The 20,396-nt window shown below is 38.8% G+C and overlaps 1 protein-coding gene across 9 annotated transcripts in view; it reads right to left on the bottom strand.

Annotated features, from left to right (window-relative positions):
- LOC108718971 (trafficking kinesin-binding protein 1) overlaps window positions 1–20,396 on the bottom strand; it is a 95,557-nt gene that overhangs the window by 48,021 nt on the left and 27,140 nt on the right. Inside the window, exon 1 of one of the 9 annotated variants that reach the window (XM_041566076.1) lies at window positions 9,219–9,576. The exons of 3 other annotated variants lie outside the window; for them this stretch is intronic. In XM_041566076.1, coding sequence (XP_041422010.1) covers window positions 9,219–9,282 — 64 coding nt within the window. In that variant the 5' untranslated portion in view covers window positions 9,283–9,576. Of the gene's footprint in view, window positions 1–2,889; window positions 3,421–9,218; window positions 9,577–20,396 lie in introns of those variants that run through there. 5 more of the 9 variants (XM_041566081.1, XM_041566074.1, XM_041566075.1 and 2 more) reach the window with 5 other exon arrangements.

Below are 20,396 nucleotides of genomic sequence, written 5' to 3'. Positions count from 1 at the left end.
TTTGGGCTGAAAGGCAAAAAAGGCAAGGTGTAACCACAGCTCTTCCCAAAGAACTGATATATAGTCTAATACAGATTACGCACCCTGAGCTGTTTGTTTTTGAATTATTGCTGATAGGCTGATAAACTAAGATAATGCTTATAATTATCTGTTCTCCATTTGTCATTACTGTTTCTTAGAGAAGCTATCAAGATAACTTGAGTCAGAAGACGGCACGAAAGGGTACAATAACTTTGAACCCATCTGTTCTATAGAACACACCCATAAATATCACCTATACTATAAATAAAGCAGTGGTGATCATGCAATATTAGTTGGAATTCTAACAGCACATGTCACAAAGCAGTGAGAAACAATGATACACAATGCAAAAAAAAAAAAATGTATACTTGATAACATGAGCATGCAGAAAAACAAGGTAAAAGCAAAGAGCTATGCAACATATAATACCAACATTACCTTCTTTAGACACATTCAGGCTCATTTATCAACACTGGGCAAATTTGCCCATGGGCAGTTACCTATAGCAACCAATCAGTGATTAGCTTTTTAAAGCCAGCTGCAAGTAGAACAATGAATGAAGCAATTTGATTGGTTGCCATGGGTTACTGCCCATGGGCAAATTTGCCCAGTGTTGATAAATGACCCCCATTCCCTTTTTGGTTTATGGTGTGCCAATTTGTACTGTGTGTTTGCAGGCTGCCATTAAGCATATGTTTGCCATTCTTGGCACGTGTTTCATGTCAGTGATTGGTACACAAGACCAGCTTGACCTGGACTGTAAGTGGCTGGTAAAAAGAGAGAGAGGCAATATCTTATATTGCCCAAGGCTCAGCTCTGTCATATAAACCATATAAAACTTAGTTTCTAAAACCTGCTAAAAGCATGGCAACAACCAGTGCTCTGTGACAACTTCATTAAATCTAGGGCAGGGTGATCTGTAGTAACAGAAACAGCTATTGAAGAGCAAAGTATCAAGCAATGTATTACAATGTAACAGTTTTGGACATCAGTGAATCTGGCTTACTGAGCTGCTACTAGGAAACATGAGAAGCAGGGGAAATGTATTTAATTCGAAGGGGCCCTCCAGCGAAAATGTTTTTTGCATAAAGAAAGAAAATGTAGTTCTAAAAAAACTTTACAAAATACAGTGATTAAAACACTTCAATGGTTTTAAAACTAATTATAAATATCAGTGACGGAACTAGGTGGGGGCGGGCCCTGGTGCGGGCCGTGCAGCTGGGACCCGCCTCCACCCTTGTCGATGCGGCTGCAGCCGACTCCAGTGGGCGCGTGACTGCCGGGGGGTCCTGTGGGGGTGCGGGCCCTGGCCCAATTGCACCCCCTGCTCCCCCGGTAGTTACGCCACTGATAAATATAATGGAAAAATATCTGTATTTAACAATATATGTATGGCGGTTTGCATACTCTACCCTCTTGACTACTAAAATAAAGTTGCAAGCATTTCTGTAACAACCTGCTGTATTTCAAAATAACTTAAAAAAAATTAAAAACACAAGAAAACCCAGAATCATTAGTGGGTGACAATAGGTTAGGTACCCCCAGTGAATGCACTTGTTTTTGTATTATTTGAAACTAGTTTGTGATTTTGCAAAGGTGAATTGCCCCTAAAAACATCCTCACATCTACAGCCTGAACATCAAACAAATGGTTTTAGTTGTTATCGCTGTTTATTTGAAGGATAACCAAGCCAAAAGGAGAAACTCGATTAATTCTAACGATTTTTTTTGGCCGATTTTTTTTACATTCCAGTTTTTTCATAACTTAGAAAACATTAGGGTTGTGAATTCAGCAGTAGCGTCTGAGTGCAGCATAGGCACATGCCAAATGTAGTACCTATAATTAGAACAAGGGTAGGGCAAATTAAGGTAAGATTCTGCACTGCCATGAAATTCATATGAACATTGCATAGCATGTCCATATGCATTTTACACTGGTGTTGTTTTTTGGTTTTAATAACAATGCACCCAATCTCTTTTCCCCCTTATGAATAAACCCTCTCCCCCCAGTTTAGTGAAAGTTTGCAATGCACTCAAAGAATGGAAGTGCTTGTGGTATATACAAATTAAATTTCATTACCAGTGTGTACTTAAAGTGTGTTAGATAAGTTCAACATGATTCTACAAGTTAATCAAAATTTAGGTTGGAAGCTCAGGAAAAATGTATCTTAGAAAGCTGTGCAGTTTGCGAGTGTAATATTAACTTTCTATTATAAAAGGAGGTTAAGTTACAATATATAACACCCTCATTACATTTAACAGAGGTAAGTTAAAGATGATGATTATAATAATAAAGTTGTGATTTTGACATAATATGCTGGACTGATTTGGTGGCCGCACAAAAAAATTGCTTTAGCCTTAAGTAGGTGCCCCCACCCTCGGCGATATGAATATTTTTTAGTGTAACATAAGCTGTGATACTATGAAAAATACATTGCTGTTGTTAAATGGTATTTCAGCTTCCTAAATTATAAGCATTTTTATGTGTTTCAATTGTGTCTGGTTGTTGTACCTGACCCAAGCAACCCAATAAACTCTGACCTGCAGAACAACATTTTTTATGCAATAAAATAAAACAAATCGAAACAGGGGTGTACATCATATAAAAATCTTTCAGCATTAGATGCATTACAGTATAGTCACAGACTCCCATGCACCAAAACTGTAAGAAGAGCCCACAGCTCGGCATTCCATTACAAGATGATGAACATCAATGTGAGAGCATTAAGGACACAAGTTGCCAACCATGGCCAGGAATAAAGTCTTTTAAAAGTAACACTTCATTTCAGTTAGTTTAATATTACATTTTTCTAATCAGAAGCTCTATTAGGGAAAAAAAAGGATACATTATTCTGTCTTTTAATTTTACCTTCTTCCACAAAATCCAGCTGGTCAGAGGTATCTTCATAACTGGTTTCCTGCTCATTCTCACAGTCACACTCAAAACTCTCTTCTTCGGTCAGCGGCTCAAAATAGGACATTATAAGAATAGCAATTGTAAGCTGGCAGCAGTCTAATGAATGGAAATGGTGTTTGGTAGCACAGAGAGGTAATGCTTGGATAGCCCCTTGAGGCCACATTGGTGGCACAGCAAGAGGACAGGGGAGCCCCACTTGCGGGGCAGCATCCCCAGCTGATCACATAGTTATGATGAAAGGCTACAGTACAAGACGCTCCTACACTACTGACACAGGAACACAGAGGGACCAGGGTTACTCCCACGTCATAAGCTGCACCTGTACAATCCCTCTCTGAACATTTTTTCAGCTTTTAAAATCCAAACCACCTGCTCTGTTTAGCAACTGAATTTTATGGAATCAATGGCTGCATTCCTTCAGCAGCAATCCTTACAAATGTACAAATGGTCTCTTTTTCACCCCTAACTGCAGCGTGAATGGTAGCTCCCAGCTCAGTTCGCCCCTAACTGCAGCGTGAATGGTAGCTCCCAGTTTCATAGCAACTGCAGCAAGGAAGTGTTGGCTAATACTACTACACCTAAAGAGGGTGGAACTGCAGGTTACATCTCAATGATTCATTAACCCTGCGAGCTACACACAGAAAGACACGTTCCACAGTTGTAAAGCCTTGTATTGTATGAGCCACAGCTCTGACAGGATTGCGGCTCGTGGTACTTTATCAGAAAATTAACGCTATTTTGGGGTAGACAGTGATATTCTAAACCAATCTACAATTAGCCTTTATTTTTTTCAGGTTGCTAGGGCTTAACTACATTAGCAACCATTCAATATTTTGAAAATCCAAATGGAAGATTAACATGATAGGCTGTTAAAATAGAATAACAATTAACACTGAACCATTCCAGTTTAAAGGAACATTGTAAAGGTGCTCTTACACATGGGCATTTGTGTGTGCTAAAAATGAATGTGTTCTTGTATCACTTTAGTTTATCGTATTATAATTGCATTTTGAATGTTTCAAAAAACAATGTAATGCATCTATACTAAATTGCCCATTCCTAATGATAACACAGTTAGGGGCAGATTCACTAAGCGCCTAATTTGTGCTAGCGTCCGCTTCGCTCACATCGCAACACTTCGCCAGGCATAAATTCGCCAGGACAATGCTAATTTACTAAAATCCAAAGTTGTGTCCAGGGCGCCAAACGCTGGCAAAGTAGCGCTAGCGTTACTGCGGCAAGCAAAGCGAAGTTGCACTAGCGTTGGCTAATTTGCATACGGCAGGAAGTTAAAGTTGAATGGACATATATGTTGCAGCCAATACATTACACTACACAAGCCCAGGAAACCTTAATAAAATAAAATAGAGTTGTTATATTGCCCTACACATGAGCCTAGTTTATAGTTTATGTGCCATGTGTTAGGAAATATAGGGGGGAAGGCAGGTACCCCAGAAAAATGTACAATCTTTTCCAGCCTATCACCCTGAAAAATAAAAAGTCGCCAGCGTTTTTTGGGACTTTCAACAATTTTTTGAGGAAGTCCTATCTACTCTATTGCACTTCGCCTGGTCTGAGGTGGCGAAGGTAAGTCTGGCGCAAGAGGTAACATTCAGTAAAATCCGCATCTTAGTGAATTTGTGTAGTTACATCCTTTCGCCAGAGCGCAACTTCACCAGGCGTAAGGGAGCGAATTACTGCTAGAGTCCATCTCCTTCGCTAGTGAAATTACACCTGCACCCGTTAGTAAATCGGCGAAGTAACGAAATGACGTCACGCTGGCAAATTTTCGCTAACGTTCGTCACACGCCCCTTTAGTAAATCTGCCCCTTATTCTTATAACAGAATCCAGATGATCTCAAAACACTCTGAAAGTGCTAGTAGAATTAACAAGAGTACAATTCAGAGGCAGAATGCTAAGCGAGGTAAGTGCACAATTCCATATGTGCACTATTATCATAGGACATTCTGACAACCATCTGTCTGAATTGTTCCTTGCAGGCAAGGCACTCCTTATCCTCTTCTCTCTTATGTTTTTCCCCCCCATAAACCGCATTCTGGTGCTTCTAATGTCAAGGAATGATCTGAGATGAATTCTACAGAACAAACAAACCTAAAAACAGATATTCCTTGCTGATTTTATAATTTTGAATGATATGGAGATTCAAGTACTAAGGTCAGTTGTGGCCCCAGAACAGGTAAGGAACATCAGAACCCAACATACTATTGATCCACCACTACACAACCTTCTATTTATAGAAACAAAAAGGCACTGGAAAAAAATTCCAAAAATAGAACTCGTTTCCCAGTTCTTGCTAAAAGATGCACAAATAATGCACAATTAAAAGATGCACAAATAATGTATATACTACTGTACTATACATATATGAATCGATCTGGGAGAAAACCTAGAGCACATGCAGCATTTGGGACTATACTACATTTTCTAAGAAAAATAATTTTGCATTCATGGCACTTTTCTTACTAGATTCAGGCACATTAATGCACAATAATATACTCTGTACCTACACAAACACTGGACTGGCCTAAGTGTGGAGTCTGGAAGGGGAGAGTGCAAGCATCAAACGTCATTAACCTTGCTTGCACAGAGCTGGCTAGTTTACAAGCCAAGAAACACACAAGCTCTATAATTAAGACTTACAGGAAGAAAAATACATTTGTGTCCTTCAGCTGTCCTTTATATCCACTCGCAAATATTATATACAGGTATGGGACCCGTTATCCAGAAACCCGTTATCCAGAAAACTCAGAATTACGGAAAAGGCCTTCTCCCATAGACTCCATTTTATCCAAATAATCCACATTTTTAAAAATGTCCTTTTTCTCTGTAATAATAAAACAGTACCTTGTACCTGATCCAAACTAAGATATAATTCATCCTTATTGGAAGCAAAACCACCCTATTGGGTTTATTTAATGTTTACATGATTTTCTAGTAGACTTAAGGTATAAAGACCCAAATTACAGAAAGACCTGCATCAAGGGGCTTGTTTGAAATAGAGAAAAAAAATACTTGTACAGGTATGGGATCCATTATCCCAAAAAACCCGTTATCCAGATTGCTCTGGATTACGGGAAGCTCCCACAGACGCCGTTTTATCCAAATTTTAAAAACGGATTCCTTTTTCTCTGTAATAATAAAACAGTAGCATATAATTAATGCTTATTTGAAGCAAAACCAGTCTATTGGATTTATTTAATGTTTATAAGATTTTCTAGTAGACTTAAGGTATCCATTATCCAGAAAGTCCCAGGTCCAGAGAATTCTGGATAACAGGCCCCATACCTGTATTGTAATATAAATGTTTCAGGCTGGACTGGAGGTCTTTTGGCAGATAAACATCTTTTGGCTAATTGAAATGTCAAGTACAATCTTTACTGAAAGATAACGTGATGCTAGCCGCAGCCCATGTGAGATCTAGTGATGGGGGGGGCACAAATTTCCTGACCCGTGCTTAAAGCTTACCAAACACCAACAAGACCCAAACTTTAGGATTATTATATAACAGCACCTGACCAATGCTTCAGATATTCAAGCCTGCTTTTTTCCTTAGAAAACAAAGCATTCTGCTTACCTTTTCTTATTTACCTTTTCATTACTTTTCCTTATTTAAATAAAGGGCAATTGATCAATATGGGCTCTGCTCCAGTCAAAATCAGTGTTCTACAGTTGTACAAGGGAATACAATCTATTTCTCAGACTCCCATCACACAACTCACTAAGGATGGTGACTTGCATAGATGAATGTGCATAGAGAATATGTATTCAATGGAACCTGCCTATTGAGTGTTCATCATTATTACAGGTTGAGGGAACTGGGTGCCTAGGGACTCCTGCTGGTACCCCAAACACAAGAAGAAGAACTTGAAGAAGGCTTCACATGAAGGTTTATGTTTCATTAACAATTATTGGGGAATGTAATCAAAGTTGTAAGTGGAACTAGTCGATGTGTTGAAATATAACAGGTTGGTAAAACCTATATTAGATTTGCACAAAAATATTTGTGTATACAATGAAAATATTGTTGGTTCAGAATATATTTTTTTCTAACAAACGTTTTTACATTCCCTGATAAGTATGTTTAAAATGTAACCTATAATAATTAAGGTCAAAGAAGGTGACATATTTAAAGTGAGAAAAACTTTTTTTGTAAGAAGGAATTATCCTTTTGCTTAATTACTGGATATCAGATTTTTTTTTTGCATTTTATTGCATGTACAAGTGTAATGTGGAGCGGTTATATTTTTTGTTTCAGCAACTGAATTCCTCTCCCTATAACATGGCATATACTATATTTATATTTTTCCGGGTCAGAAGCATCTACTAGGAGATGCTAAGGCAGGGGTAGGCAACCTGAGGCTCCGGAGCCTCATGCGGCTCTTCATCCCGCTTGCTGTGGCTCGGTTTTGCAGCTTTGCCTATCAGGTCGGCTATACAGCCCTCTCACCTGATGGCGGCTGCTTGAGTGTGTGACCGGGGTAAGTTAACGGTTAGCTAACCGCAGTCGCACACTCAGAAAGCCGCCAGCACATGCGAGGGCTGTATAGACGTCCCAGGAGTGACAGGCAAGACCGAGCCGCAGCAAGACGATTCATCATGGTCCTTACCTCAGTCACAAACTCAAAACAAAAGAGGGAAGATCAGCAATAAACTTCAGAAACAGAATTTACATTACACAGATGAGAACATTAGCATTTAATAGGGCTATTCGGTGTTTAGTTTATTTCAAAGTAGGCCTACACATACACACTGCACTTCTGTTTGTTGTATTCTGTTGTTGTAACAGTTACAATTGAAAAAAGGTTAAAACTTTTAAAAGTTCATAATCTGTTTTATATATTGCGGCTCCAGACTATTTTTCTTTAGTGGAAGAGGGGGCAAAATGGCTCTTTTGATAGTAAAGGTTGCTGACCCCTGTGCTAAGGCATATTTGGCAGCAGAAATCTACTTTAGTTATTAAATGATTATTAGAGGTATTCATTTTGTAGCAGCACAGCAGCCAGCATTGATGAATGAGCAAAACTCGTTTAAAACAAATCAATCACTGATCTAGCTGGTTTTGTAGAGAACTAGTATACCAGATAAAATCAGACAGTTTTAGTACTCAAAAGTATTTCATACCTGTGACTTTTATTTGGGAAACGTACCATATTCTTAAAAAGGGGTGCAAGGGACAATAACACATGAGATGTACGAGATTCCTTTCAGCTGACATCACAGATAATCTCATTGTGTTTGAGCAAGAGAAACATGGCAAAGACTGGCTCACTTTCTTTATCTCTGACCACTGATTGAAGAAACTGCTCGCCTTAAAGCACCATCTTTCCCAGAAGCTATATAAAAACCACAGCAAATATAATATCTGGGAGATATTTCCCTTTGTTACAATGATTACCAACATTATGCTGAAGCAGGCCAGGCACAGAATATATTATGTATCTGTAATACTCTGCAGTCTTGCTCCTGTAATTTACCAATAGGTTACATCAGATTATATTTATGAAACAGTTTTAAGGCCCACCAAATTCATTTCAAGGGCATTTATAACAAATGAAAATGTGACTGTTTTTGGCTTTGCTCTTGACACTCTGGCTGCTAGAAGTTAGAGAGAGAAGTCAAGCCAGACACTTCTGACTTAACCCGTTCATGAATTAGTGGCCTGTTATGAAAATATGTCAACAGTATCTATTTAACACACACAATAACTGATTATATCATAAAGAAAGCAAAGTTCAATAAAACATATTGGTACAGCATGGTAGAGTTTTAATCTCTATTGCCCCGCCCTCTTACTGCATAAAAGTGAACATGTGTTGGTTCACGTTTCATCCACATCATCATCTTTCCATAATTTGGATCTTCATACCTTAAGTCTACTAAAAAAATCAAGTAAGCATTAAACAAACCCAATAGGCTGGTTTTGCCTCCAATAAGGATTAATTATATCTTAGCTTGGATCAAGTACAAGGTACAGTTTTATTATTACAGAAAAAAAGAACATACATTTTTAAAAGATGGATTATTTTATTATAATAGAGTCTATGGGAGATGGCCTTTTCGTAATTTGGAGCTTTCTGGTTAACGGGTTTCCGGATCACACATACCATACCGATATATAAATATATATAGATCAACACAAATTTCACACTAAAACAGGACTATTTGCCGCATGCTGAGAGCCATGTGCAGTTGAAGCAGTAAAATCTCCCAAGCCTTACATTATCACTGGGTAACAGAAGCAGGCAGGCAGCATCCTTACCATCCTCACAATCCTCATAACACCAGTCCAGCTCGTAGTAATCCTCCTCGATGAATTTCTGCATAGTCAGTGTCCCTGCATAAAACCAAGAATGGACTTTCTACTATGTTTTCACAGGTCAGGTGAAACACAGCCAAGCCAGTGTGCTTTTACCAAGACCCACAATACAAACAAAGGCACAGAACGCTGATGCTGCATGGTGCATCTTCATAGGAATGGAGAAAGAAATTGAAGGAATCCTGCAGTAGATACATTGGCAGCATGGTCACATAAAGGAGCACTGTGGAATCATCTTGGATGGGAGTTGACTCTGCTGCCCTATCAATAAGCCCAGACGCTGACGTCAGGGGCACACACCACCAACACGCCTGCAGCTTTGCTTTTCCCTACTAATCTGGTCCTTGTACATCACTGAGACTACAGGTTTCCATGGAGACTGGCTGGCCATGAAATGATGCAGAGGCATGTGAGTGCTGACTTTCGGCGAGCCAGTATTAAAGGAACAGTAACACCAAAAAATTTAAAGCATTTAAAAGTAATTAACATATAATATACTGTTAGTATGCACTGGTAAAAGCTGTATGTTTACTATAGTTTATATAAACAAGCTGCTGTATAGCAATGGGGCAGTCATTCCAACTGGAAAAGGCACAAGTTACATAGCATATAACAGATAGCCCTGTCCAATACAATGGTGTTTTACCTGCGCAGTTTCTTCCTTTAAACAGAGGGAGGCATTACTCCTATTACCATAAGACCATTAAAGGTGGCCATACACAGAGAGATTTGCTCGTTTGGCCATGTCGCCAAACGAGCGGATCTCTCGCCGATATGCCCACCTTGAGGTGGGAAATATCCGGCTGATCCGATCGTGGGCCCTAGGGCCCAAAGATCGGATCCTAACAGATTGTAGCGGGCGGTCAGATCGCGGGACCGCATCAACAAACAGATGCGGCCGCGATCCGACGGGATTTTTAGTCCCATCCGATCGAGATCTGGCCGACTTTCGGCCAGATCTCGATCGGGGAAAGCCCGTCAGGGGCCCCATACACGGGCCAATAAGCTGCCGACTCGGTCTGTCGGCAGCTTTTATCGGCCCCTGTATGGCCACCTTTAGCCCTTGTGAGTAAAATGCTTTTTTAAAAAAGAATCTTGGGGGGGGGTTGTTCTAGACTGTGGTTACATAGGGGTTATAATTCAAACTTATACAGTAGTACAGGTATGGAATCTATTAACCAGAATGCTTGGAACTTGATCAGATAAGGGTTTTCAACATAATTTGGATCATCATAACTTGTCTATTAAAAACATTTAAACATTGAATAAATTCAGCCATGAATATGCAGCTCAGTTAGGATTAAGGTACTGCTGTACAAGTATGGGACCTGTTATCCAAAATGCTCGGGACCTGAGGTTTTCCAGATAACGGATCTTTCCGTTATTTGGATCTTCATACCTTAAGTTCACTAGAAAATCATTTAAACATGAAATAAACCCAATAGGCTGGCTTTGCCTCCAAAATGATTGATTATATCTTTGTTTGGATAAAGTACAAGCTACTGTTTTTATAGAGAAAATGGAAATTATTTTAAAAAATTTGGTTTATTTGGATAAAATGGAGTCTATGGGAGACGGCCTTTCCGTAATTCGGAACTTTCTGTATAGCAGGTTTCCGGATAACAGATCCTATACCTGTATTATAACAGAGAGATAGCAAGTAGTCAGAGCAACACAGCAGTGCAGGTTCTCCAATGGTCATTTTTCCACAAAACTGGATTCAGATAGGAACAGCACCACCAGTTGTCTTTGGATTAAAATTACTTTTGTACATAATTTAGGGCATTACATCAATGCATCAGGCCTTGATTGGCCCTTTATCAAGCATTTTAATATAAAGACACCTGGTGGTACTGTTCCTATTTGAGTCCAGTATTATAAGAGACAAAAAGGAAACAATTTTTAAAAGTAGATGTGCTTAATAAGGATGTATGTGAGATGGCTTTCCTATAATTTGAAGACTTCTGGATAAGAGATCCCATACCTGTATGCTAATGCTTTCATTCCACCTTTTAATAACCCTTTACACATCAGCTGTAAATGGAGACACAGTATGCCATAGCTATGGAAAGGTGTGCTCAGCAGAATTGTATTTTAAAAACTGTGACCATTACATAACCATTAAAGGATAAGTAAACATTTAAAATAAGTGAAAGTAAAATTGATGAGAGTGCTATTCTAAGCACTTTTGTATTGTACATTCAATATTTATTCTTTAATTCCAAGATATTAAGGGATACATGTACTATTAATGTGAATGAATTTTGTTCTGTTCTAACCAGTCTGACCACCAAGTAGTCAAGGAAGTTGTCAAGAGAAAGAAAGAGGTTTTTCTTATTTTCTTCTGCTTAGGAAAAAAATTAGAAACCTCTCTCAAATCTTTCCTATGAATTTATGTATTTATTTTATACAGATGGACATGGTTCTTCGGATTGACAAGAAAACATTGCCCAATTCAAGGAAACGGCACATTTGATTTTGCACTATGGACAGGCACGCTCCAGATTGTTTTGCCGTCTGAGGCAGAATTTGAAATTGCCCGATGAGGGGGGGGGGCACATCGCTAGCGCAGAGAACGAAATTGCGCTCTCTGCGATAGAAAAGCTAAATTTCCGGTTTAAAAACTGGAAATTAGGCTCTTAAAGTTACAAGGAGCGGCTTTTTGCCGCCCCTTGTAACTTCTGGGGAGATGCTGCCTGAGGCAAGGTACTCAACCCTGACTATGAATCTTTCTCCGGAATATACATATCCCTTTGCTAACTCTTATAACACTTTACATGTGAAGCTCTGCAGGATTTGAAGGTAAATGCATTGAACTGCAATGGGTTTCCACAATTGGTCCCTAAACTGAACCATGGCATAAAAATATAAATGTTTTGAGAAAATTACCAGAAGTCTTTCATTCATAAGCAATGCTCTTCAATATATTACAGAGTGCAACAAATTTATGGCTGATTTCTGGCATGACCCAATCGGTCAGGGCAAGAGACCTTTCAAGATGGCTGTGCTGGGATTGGGGAAGTTGCACTGCCTACATTTATTTGGGTTTATGTAAAACACTGAAGTGCCAGAATTAAATGTAACTTTTTTTTGGGGTAGCTCCTGCCACCCCAACCTCACCTTGTTCCCCTCCCATGATTACGCTGAATCACTTAATGTAAAATGTATTACATGCTGAAATCCCCGTGCTGATTATAGGAAAGGTATTTTCAGCAGATTTGTCACCAACAATTACCTTGTCTACCATAATTACCATTGCCCTTAAGGAAGTAAATCTAACAGATGTAATGAGATGTCTTTGCAACATTTATGTTAAGTATATAGATAATAGAAGGGAAGAATCCCTAGAGAAGATGGTAACCCCAGTGTTAAGAGCAGGCACAAGTTAAATTATTTTTGCAGGATGACATGTAGTTTAAAGGGGTTGTTCACCTTTGAGGTAACTTTTAGTATAATATAAAGAGTGATATTCTGGCACAATTTGCAATTGACAGATGATTTCATTTGTTGGGGAAACTTGGAAACAAACAATAACAAGGAAATCATAAGACACCTCTCACTTCCTTTTTTTCCCTTTTTTACATTTCTAGTTATCCATAAATCCTTTTAATTACTTTTCTGAGGCTTAGGTTTATATTTGTTTCTCTGCTTCCAACCAGTTTTGTTTAGATGTTGCAAGGGTGTGGCAGAAACCATTGTCTGATATGATCATACAAACTTCTTGCGCATGAACATCAATAGCCATTGCACTCCTCTAAACTACTTTGCCCCATACGTAAATAAGAAATTGGCTGGGCTACCTTTAGCCCCATATTATTTTTAGCTACTTCCTCTTTTGTAACAACCCCTAAACTTAGCAGCAGAACCTTAGTGCATGATGTGTTGTACTGTACCTCATGTACCTGGGACAGAACCTTGAAAAATCAAAGATGGTGAGCCAAAAGCTCTGAGCTTTTATGTCGTGTTTAAATCTCTACACATTTCCCATTAATATGTGTATACAAATGCAACAAGTGCTCACATAAAATTGAATGCAATAGCTTTCAAGGTCACTCTGAAATCCAATAAACTGGCTTCTGAATTTTGAGTAAATTCTGTTGCAGAGTAACTCTTGTAAGATTATGGGATCCATATATGTCCCCTTTATGCTAAACACACCTTTCAGCCTACATATCAATAGAAGCCAGCATTCTATTTAAGTATTAGTGATGGCATTCACTACTGTACTACAGTAGGTTCAGAATGGATAAACTTGAAGAGGTTTAAAAATGAATGTGCTATATACCCACTTCTCAACCTTAAGGGTCAGGGCACACGCTCAGATTCGGAGCGATTAGTCTACCGGCGACAAATCTCCTTTTCTTCGGGGCGACTAATTTCCCGAACTGCCTCCCACCGGCTACAATGGCAGGGATGGCACTCGGATTGTTTCGTTTTCCGAAGTTACCTGAAGTTTCCTCGTGAGGCAACTTTGGGCAACTTTGGAAAATGAAGCGCTCCGAGTGCCAGTTCGGGGAGATTAGTCGCCCTGATGAAGAGATTTGTCGCCGGGCAACTAATCTGGCAACTAATGTGCCCTGACCCTAAACGACTGCAATACTCTGTGCACTTAGCAAAAAGACCATTACTGGGCTCTTGCATCCATTCAAATAATACGCATCATGCACTGCTGAGTAAATAATGGAGGTTGTAAAATAACCGTAAAGCTGGCCATAGATGTTGAGATTTTTAAAAGATCAGATCCTGATCGTGAGACCACGATCTTCTCAGAACGATCGTACGAATTTACCATCAACTAAAAAGACCAATTTGCCAGGAAAACAAAGGGGAGCTGCCTGCTTGGCCCTGCAAACATAGATAGATTGCACTGGGACCGACAAAGATTTTTTGACCTGGCCGATCAATTTCCTGACAGATGTCAGACGAAAAATCGTAAAATGTACGATCGTTCGAATCCCACTAACCACACGATAATTTCGAAGGATTGGTCAGGCTTCCCTAAAATCGGTCGTTCGGCAAGAAGAATCGTCGCATCTATGGGGAGCTTAACGGTTTTGTTTATTCAGTAATGTACTGTAGATGGGAGCTGTTGTCAAGCTTACAATACAAATAATTCTGAATATTTTAGAATATCTCTTTTCTCCAGTTACAAATGTAAGCTGCAGTCACTGTCGGAGTTACCTGTATTTAATATATAGCAAGGATGGTGTATTCTAGTGGAACACCGATATCACTCACATTATCACAGGGGTGCCTAAAAGGTAGATCGGGATCTACCAGTAGACCTTTAGCTGGTGATAAAATATCAAGACACTGACAACTAACAGCTTGACTAAATCACCCTCCTATTTTATGCTTTTTATTCAGATATTTATTATGTTAAGGTTACCTAAGAAATATTGTTTGTTAAATATATCAATATACAGTGGTGTGAAAAACTATTTGCCCCCTTCCTGATTTCTTATTCTTTTGCATGTTTGTCACACTTAAATGTTTCTGCTCATCAAAAACCGTTAACTATTAGTCAAAGATAACATAATTGAACACAAAATGCAGTTTTTAAATGAAGGTTTACGTTATTAAGGGAGAAAAAAAACTCCAAATCTACATGGGCCTGTGTGAAAAAGTGATTGCCCCCCTTGTTAAAAAATTACTTAACTGTGGTTTATTACACCTGAGTTCAATTTCAAAGGTTATAAAGCCATTTCTAAAGCTTTGGGACTCCAGCGAACCACAGTGAGAGCCATTATCCACAAATGGCAAAAACATGGAACAGTGGTGAACCTTCCCAGGAGTGGCCGACCGACCAAAATTACCCCAAGAGCGCAGAGACAACTCATCCGAGAGGCCACAAAAGACCCAAGGACAACATCTAAAGAACTGCAGGCCTCACTTGCCTCAATTAAGGTCAGTGTTCACGACTCCACCATAAGAAAGAGACTGGGCAAAAACGGCCTGCATGGCAGATTTCCAAGGCGCAAACCACTTTTAAGCAAAAAGAACATTAAGGCTCGTCTCAATTTTGCTAAAAAACATCTCAATGATTGCCAAGACTTTTGGGAAAATACCTTGTGGACCGACGAGACAAAAGTTGAACTTTTTGGAAGGTGCGCGTCCCGTTACATCTGGCGTAAAAGTAACACAGCATTTCAGAAAAAGAACATCATACCAACAGTAAAATATGGTGGTGGTAGTGTGATGGTCTGGGGTTGTTTTGCTGCTTCAGGACCTGGAAGACTTGCTGTGATAGATGGAACCATGAATTCTACTGTCTACCAAAAAATCCTGAAGGAGAATGTCCGGCCATCTGTTCGTCAACTCAAGCTGAAGCGATCTTGGGTGCTGCAGCAGGACAATGACCCAAAACACACCAGCAAATCCACCTCTGAATGGCTGAAGAAAAACAAAATGAAGACTTTGGAGTGGCCTAGTCAAAGTCCTGACCTGAATCCTATTGAGATGTTGTGGCATGACCTTAAAAAGGCGGTTCATGCTAGAAAACCCTCAAATAAAGCTGAATTACAACAATTCTGCAAAGATGAGTGGGCCAAAATTCCTCCAGAGCGCTGTAAAAGACTCGTTGCAAGTTATCGCAAACGCTTGATTGCAGTTATTGCTGCTAAGGGTGGCCCAACCAGTTATTAGGTTCAGGGGGCAATTACTTTTTCACACAGGTTTGGATTTCTTTTCTCCCTAAATAATAAAAACCCTCATTTAAAAACTGCATTTTGTGTTTACTTGTGTTATCTTTGACTAATAGTTAAATGTGTTTGATGATCAGAAACATTTTGTGTGACAAACATGCAAAAGAATAAGAAATCAGGAAGGGGGCAAATAGTTTTTCACACCACTGTACATTTTCCCATAAATCAGTATTTAAGTAATATTTTCCATGGAACAGAATGTTAGCAATACTTTTATGGATATAGATCATAATGGGACGAGATCACTAAAAGTGGACCTTGCATTAGTAGAGTATGGGCACTCCTGCATTAACATAATGCCTAAGACAATAAATAGTAAGCTTAAGGTTAATCTAAACGTTATATGCACTTTAAATTTACATAATGTTATGTGTACATCTTTTGAAGGGCAAATTGAAGAATGTAATATTGAGCCCGCTGACTCATAATTATTGTGCTCAGTTTAGGCCTGCATCAGCTAAGCCCTGCAACTCAGGAAGACTGTAAAAATGCAGCATGCACAGGGTTCAGTATCAGATCAATCAACAAAAATAAAGAAATATGTTTGCAATGCATGTACCAACACACTGGCAAAGTCTGGCAAAGCCAGGATTAGCATGGCAAATACAATCATCCTGCTTCAATAATGCCAGACAATTTCATACTATAAAACCATCCATACGGATAGCAAACAATATCTGAATCACAGAATATAATTCGTATTATACAGTAGAACCCCCATTTTACGTTTTTTCAGGGGACCAGAATTTTTTTTATTATGGATAATATATCCACAAAATAACAATGTAAAATGAGGGAAAACAAAATCAGGGGATGTAAAATTGAGGTTTTACTGTAATTAGGATATGCTATAAAGATAAAGTTCAGTGTAAAAATAAAAACGGGGTAAATAGATAGGCTGTGCAAAATAAAAAATGTTTCTAATATAGTTAGTTAGCAAAAATTAGGTATGCACTGAATCCAGACTTTTAAAACAGGATTCGGCCGAATCCTTCTGCCTGGCCGAACCGAATCTGAATCCTAATTTGCATATGGGAAATCACGCGACTTTGTCACAAAACAAGGAAGTAAAAAATGTTTTCCCACCCCTAATTTGCATATGCAAATTAAGGTTCGATTTCAGTTCAGGATTCGGTGGAATCTTTCGCAAAGGATTCGGGGGTTCGGCCGAATCCAAAAAAGTGGATTTGGTGCATCCCTAGCAAAAATGTCATCTTTAAAGGCTGGAGTGACTGGGTGTCTAACATAATAGCCAGGCCGGATCCCGGCCGGGCCAACGGAAGAATGCACCACCATTGCATATTGGTGAACTACAGGTGTGCGGTAGGAAAATTACATAACATAATAGCCAGAACACGACTTCCTGCTTTTCAGCTCTCTAAAACTGAGTTAGTCAGCTACTTTAAAGTGATGATACTGACACTAAAAAACGACTTTAAAGCAAACAGTTATGACCCATGTGCCCCATCCCTCAAGTCATGGATCAGTGGAAACCAAGGAAGTAATGTTCTGTCTATAGTGTTAGCCATCCAGTCACTCCAGCCCTTATACATTACATTTTCTGCTAACTAACTATATTAGAAACATTTTCTATTTTGCACAGCCTATCGATTTACCCAGTTTTTATTTTTACACTGAAAAGAGAACATAAGACAACAACAAAAAACAATAAATATGGCTACAATTGCAAACGAATATCACATTTATACACAAGGCAACCTTGACTCTACTAACTCAAGGATAAAGCAGTGGAAGACGCATTGCAGACAGTGAAGGGCCGCAGCTTGTAAGAGCTGATATACTATAGATATCAGCCAAGTAAAGCAAGGAGAAATTACTTAGCCCCATGATCCAACACATGCACATCTACTCATCAGATACTTAATTTAGCTACTATTTCTTGACTCAGAGAAACTAAACAGGGAAATCAGTATGACTTAATACAATGTTATTTAGTCATTTAGCTGCTAGGTAATAAACATTAAACATACATAACATGCTTAATTGCAAATAAAGATAGTTGAAGGTTTGGTTGAACTGCATCTCACAGAACTCTCCCCCTCATTAACTATTCTACTCTGAACATAACGTGCTTGTAAGTGCATGCATCACAATATGGCAACGCAGGCTTTTCATACACTGATATTTTGCTAATGACATACAGCAGTAGAAATTTCTTTCACCTTTTCATTAGCAAGAATAGCTGCAATCAAATGTAGCTACTTCAGCAAAGCTACACAACAGGTTGCATTTTAGAATCGTCTAAATCCAGAAAGGGGTGGGTGGAGACTGGAAGATTTTAATTTAAGGTGCACATTTTAGGATACCCTTCTCCCTAGCCAGCATCACATCACATTTTCATAACAGCAAATCACAGGAGTTAGGGTTATGCAGAATAAAATAAGCTTGTGCCTTAAGTATGCTTTCTAAAACCTCGACCACAAATGGCCTGGCAGTCTTTTGTTGCACCGTATTATATATAGTAAAATATTAATAACATTTTCATTTCTACACAGGTCATAAATAGATACAGTCATCAGTGGTAGGAAACGCTTTACTATATGCATCAATTTTGAAATAGTGGGACATGACTCAACACATCTGATTCCAAGCAAAGAAGGTATAACCCTGTCAGAACCCTACCAGAATTACCTTCCAGATACTTTCAGGTAGAACGCCGTTACATTTTCTAGCGTCTCTCTTGGCTGAGCCTTTGCAATATATAGCAAGGGTTGGATGCTGCTGAACTGTAACTCTCAAACTTTAGTACTAAAGGACAGGGTGATACTTAACCAAACAGAATTATTGATCAGTACAAATGTATTTAACTAAGTACAAGTCATAAAGCAAAGGTTAAACAGTACACAGTGTGTCAAACACTCACATACTTAGGAACTAAAAAAGGCGAAAGGTTTGTCTCATTCACGCATCTGGAGGTAATGGATTCCATCCAGTGGAAACCTTTCAAGAAGTTACACTAGCCCGAGACTCTTTATATAACTGTGGCCCTTATATTTAGGTGGGTGTCACCTTGGAGAACTAACTCCTAACTACAGTCCTTTTTAAAGCAGCCTGTCTAGGAGTAAAGACAGAAATGCTCTATAGACTTGATACTCAGGCCTTCTGCTTGAGAAGGCCTGAAAAGAGAAAGCCCCCTCATTATATTAACTATGGACATGAACTACAATAACTGAAGCCTGGGTCAATTGGGGAAACCTCCTTTCAAAAGTGCATTGACAAAAAAAATTAGACTTCCTGATCTAGTAGAGGCATTGACCCCTATGGTCCCTCGAAAAAGTGGTCAAACTCTGTTTTGCCTACTGCATGGCAAAATACTCTACAGAGTTCACATGGGTAAACTTAAAACAACAGGTACACTTTGCATTTGTTTTTTGAAGTTTGCATGAGAAATTAGTCCTTTGATTTTAATTCAATTCCACATGCTAGGAATAAGCATCAGAGAAATCCTTATGCACTAAATACAGGTAAATATTGATAACTGGACTAGCTAAATGTAATATTCTTCCTTGTAAAGCTGGCCATAGATGTAAAGATCTATAAAAGATCTTTTTGTTATCGTGAGACCACAATTATCTCGAAATGATTGTTTAATGTACGATTTGTCCTTCAACTAAAAAGACCATTTTAGGCGATATTACCAGCAAAACTGAAGGGAGCTGTCTGCTTGGCCTGCAAACAGAGATAGATTGCACTGGGACCAATACATTTTTTTTAACCTGGCTGATCAATTTTCTGACAGATGTCTGAATGTTAATGTATACAGTATATCTCGTGTAAAAAAAAAAAAAAAAACCAGCAAGGACCAAAGATCATTCTCAAAGCAAGTTCAAAGTCTAATACCTTCTATATTACAGTGATAAAGTAGAATATGTAACTATCTTTCATTTAAAAGAAAAGTTAACCCCCTATCATTAACATTTAGGAGTTATTTATCAAAGGTCGAGTTTATGAGGTATTTTCTACCTTGAATTAACTCAAATGTTTGCTTATTTCTGAAAAAACATCATCGAGTTACTGGAAAAAACTTGAATAGCTCAAAAGTTTTCGAGTGCAAACCACTGAAAAAAACGTGAATATCATGAAGGCTAAAAACATCTTCAAATGGTTCAAGGGAGCTCTGCAATTGACTTCTACATTAACTCAAGTGGTTTTAGCTGGAGTATTTTAGAATTCAAGCATTTTGCAGCATTAGGGCATAAAATACATTTTCCTTTTTTTTTTATCCTGAAAAATTTTCAGAAAGTTTTTACAGAAACTATCCTCTGAAACTGGGGAAAAACACAACTCCACCTCACAAGGAAACTTCGGGTGACTTCGGAAAAGGAAGCGCTAGGAGTGCCGTGCCACCAGCAATTTGTATTCTAGCCAGCGGAAAGGCAGTTTGGGGAGATTAGTC

The sequence above is a fragment of the Xenopus laevis genome, chromosome 6L, assembly GCF_017654675.1.
Source record: "Xenopus laevis strain J_2021 chromosome 6L, Xenopus_laevis_v10.1, whole genome shotgun sequence".
Lineage (NCBI taxonomy): Eukaryota > Metazoa > Chordata > Amphibia > Anura > Pipidae > Xenopus > Xenopus laevis.
Note: the sequence above shows the minus strand (reverse complement) of the source record. Positions and strands in the feature narration are given on the sequence as shown.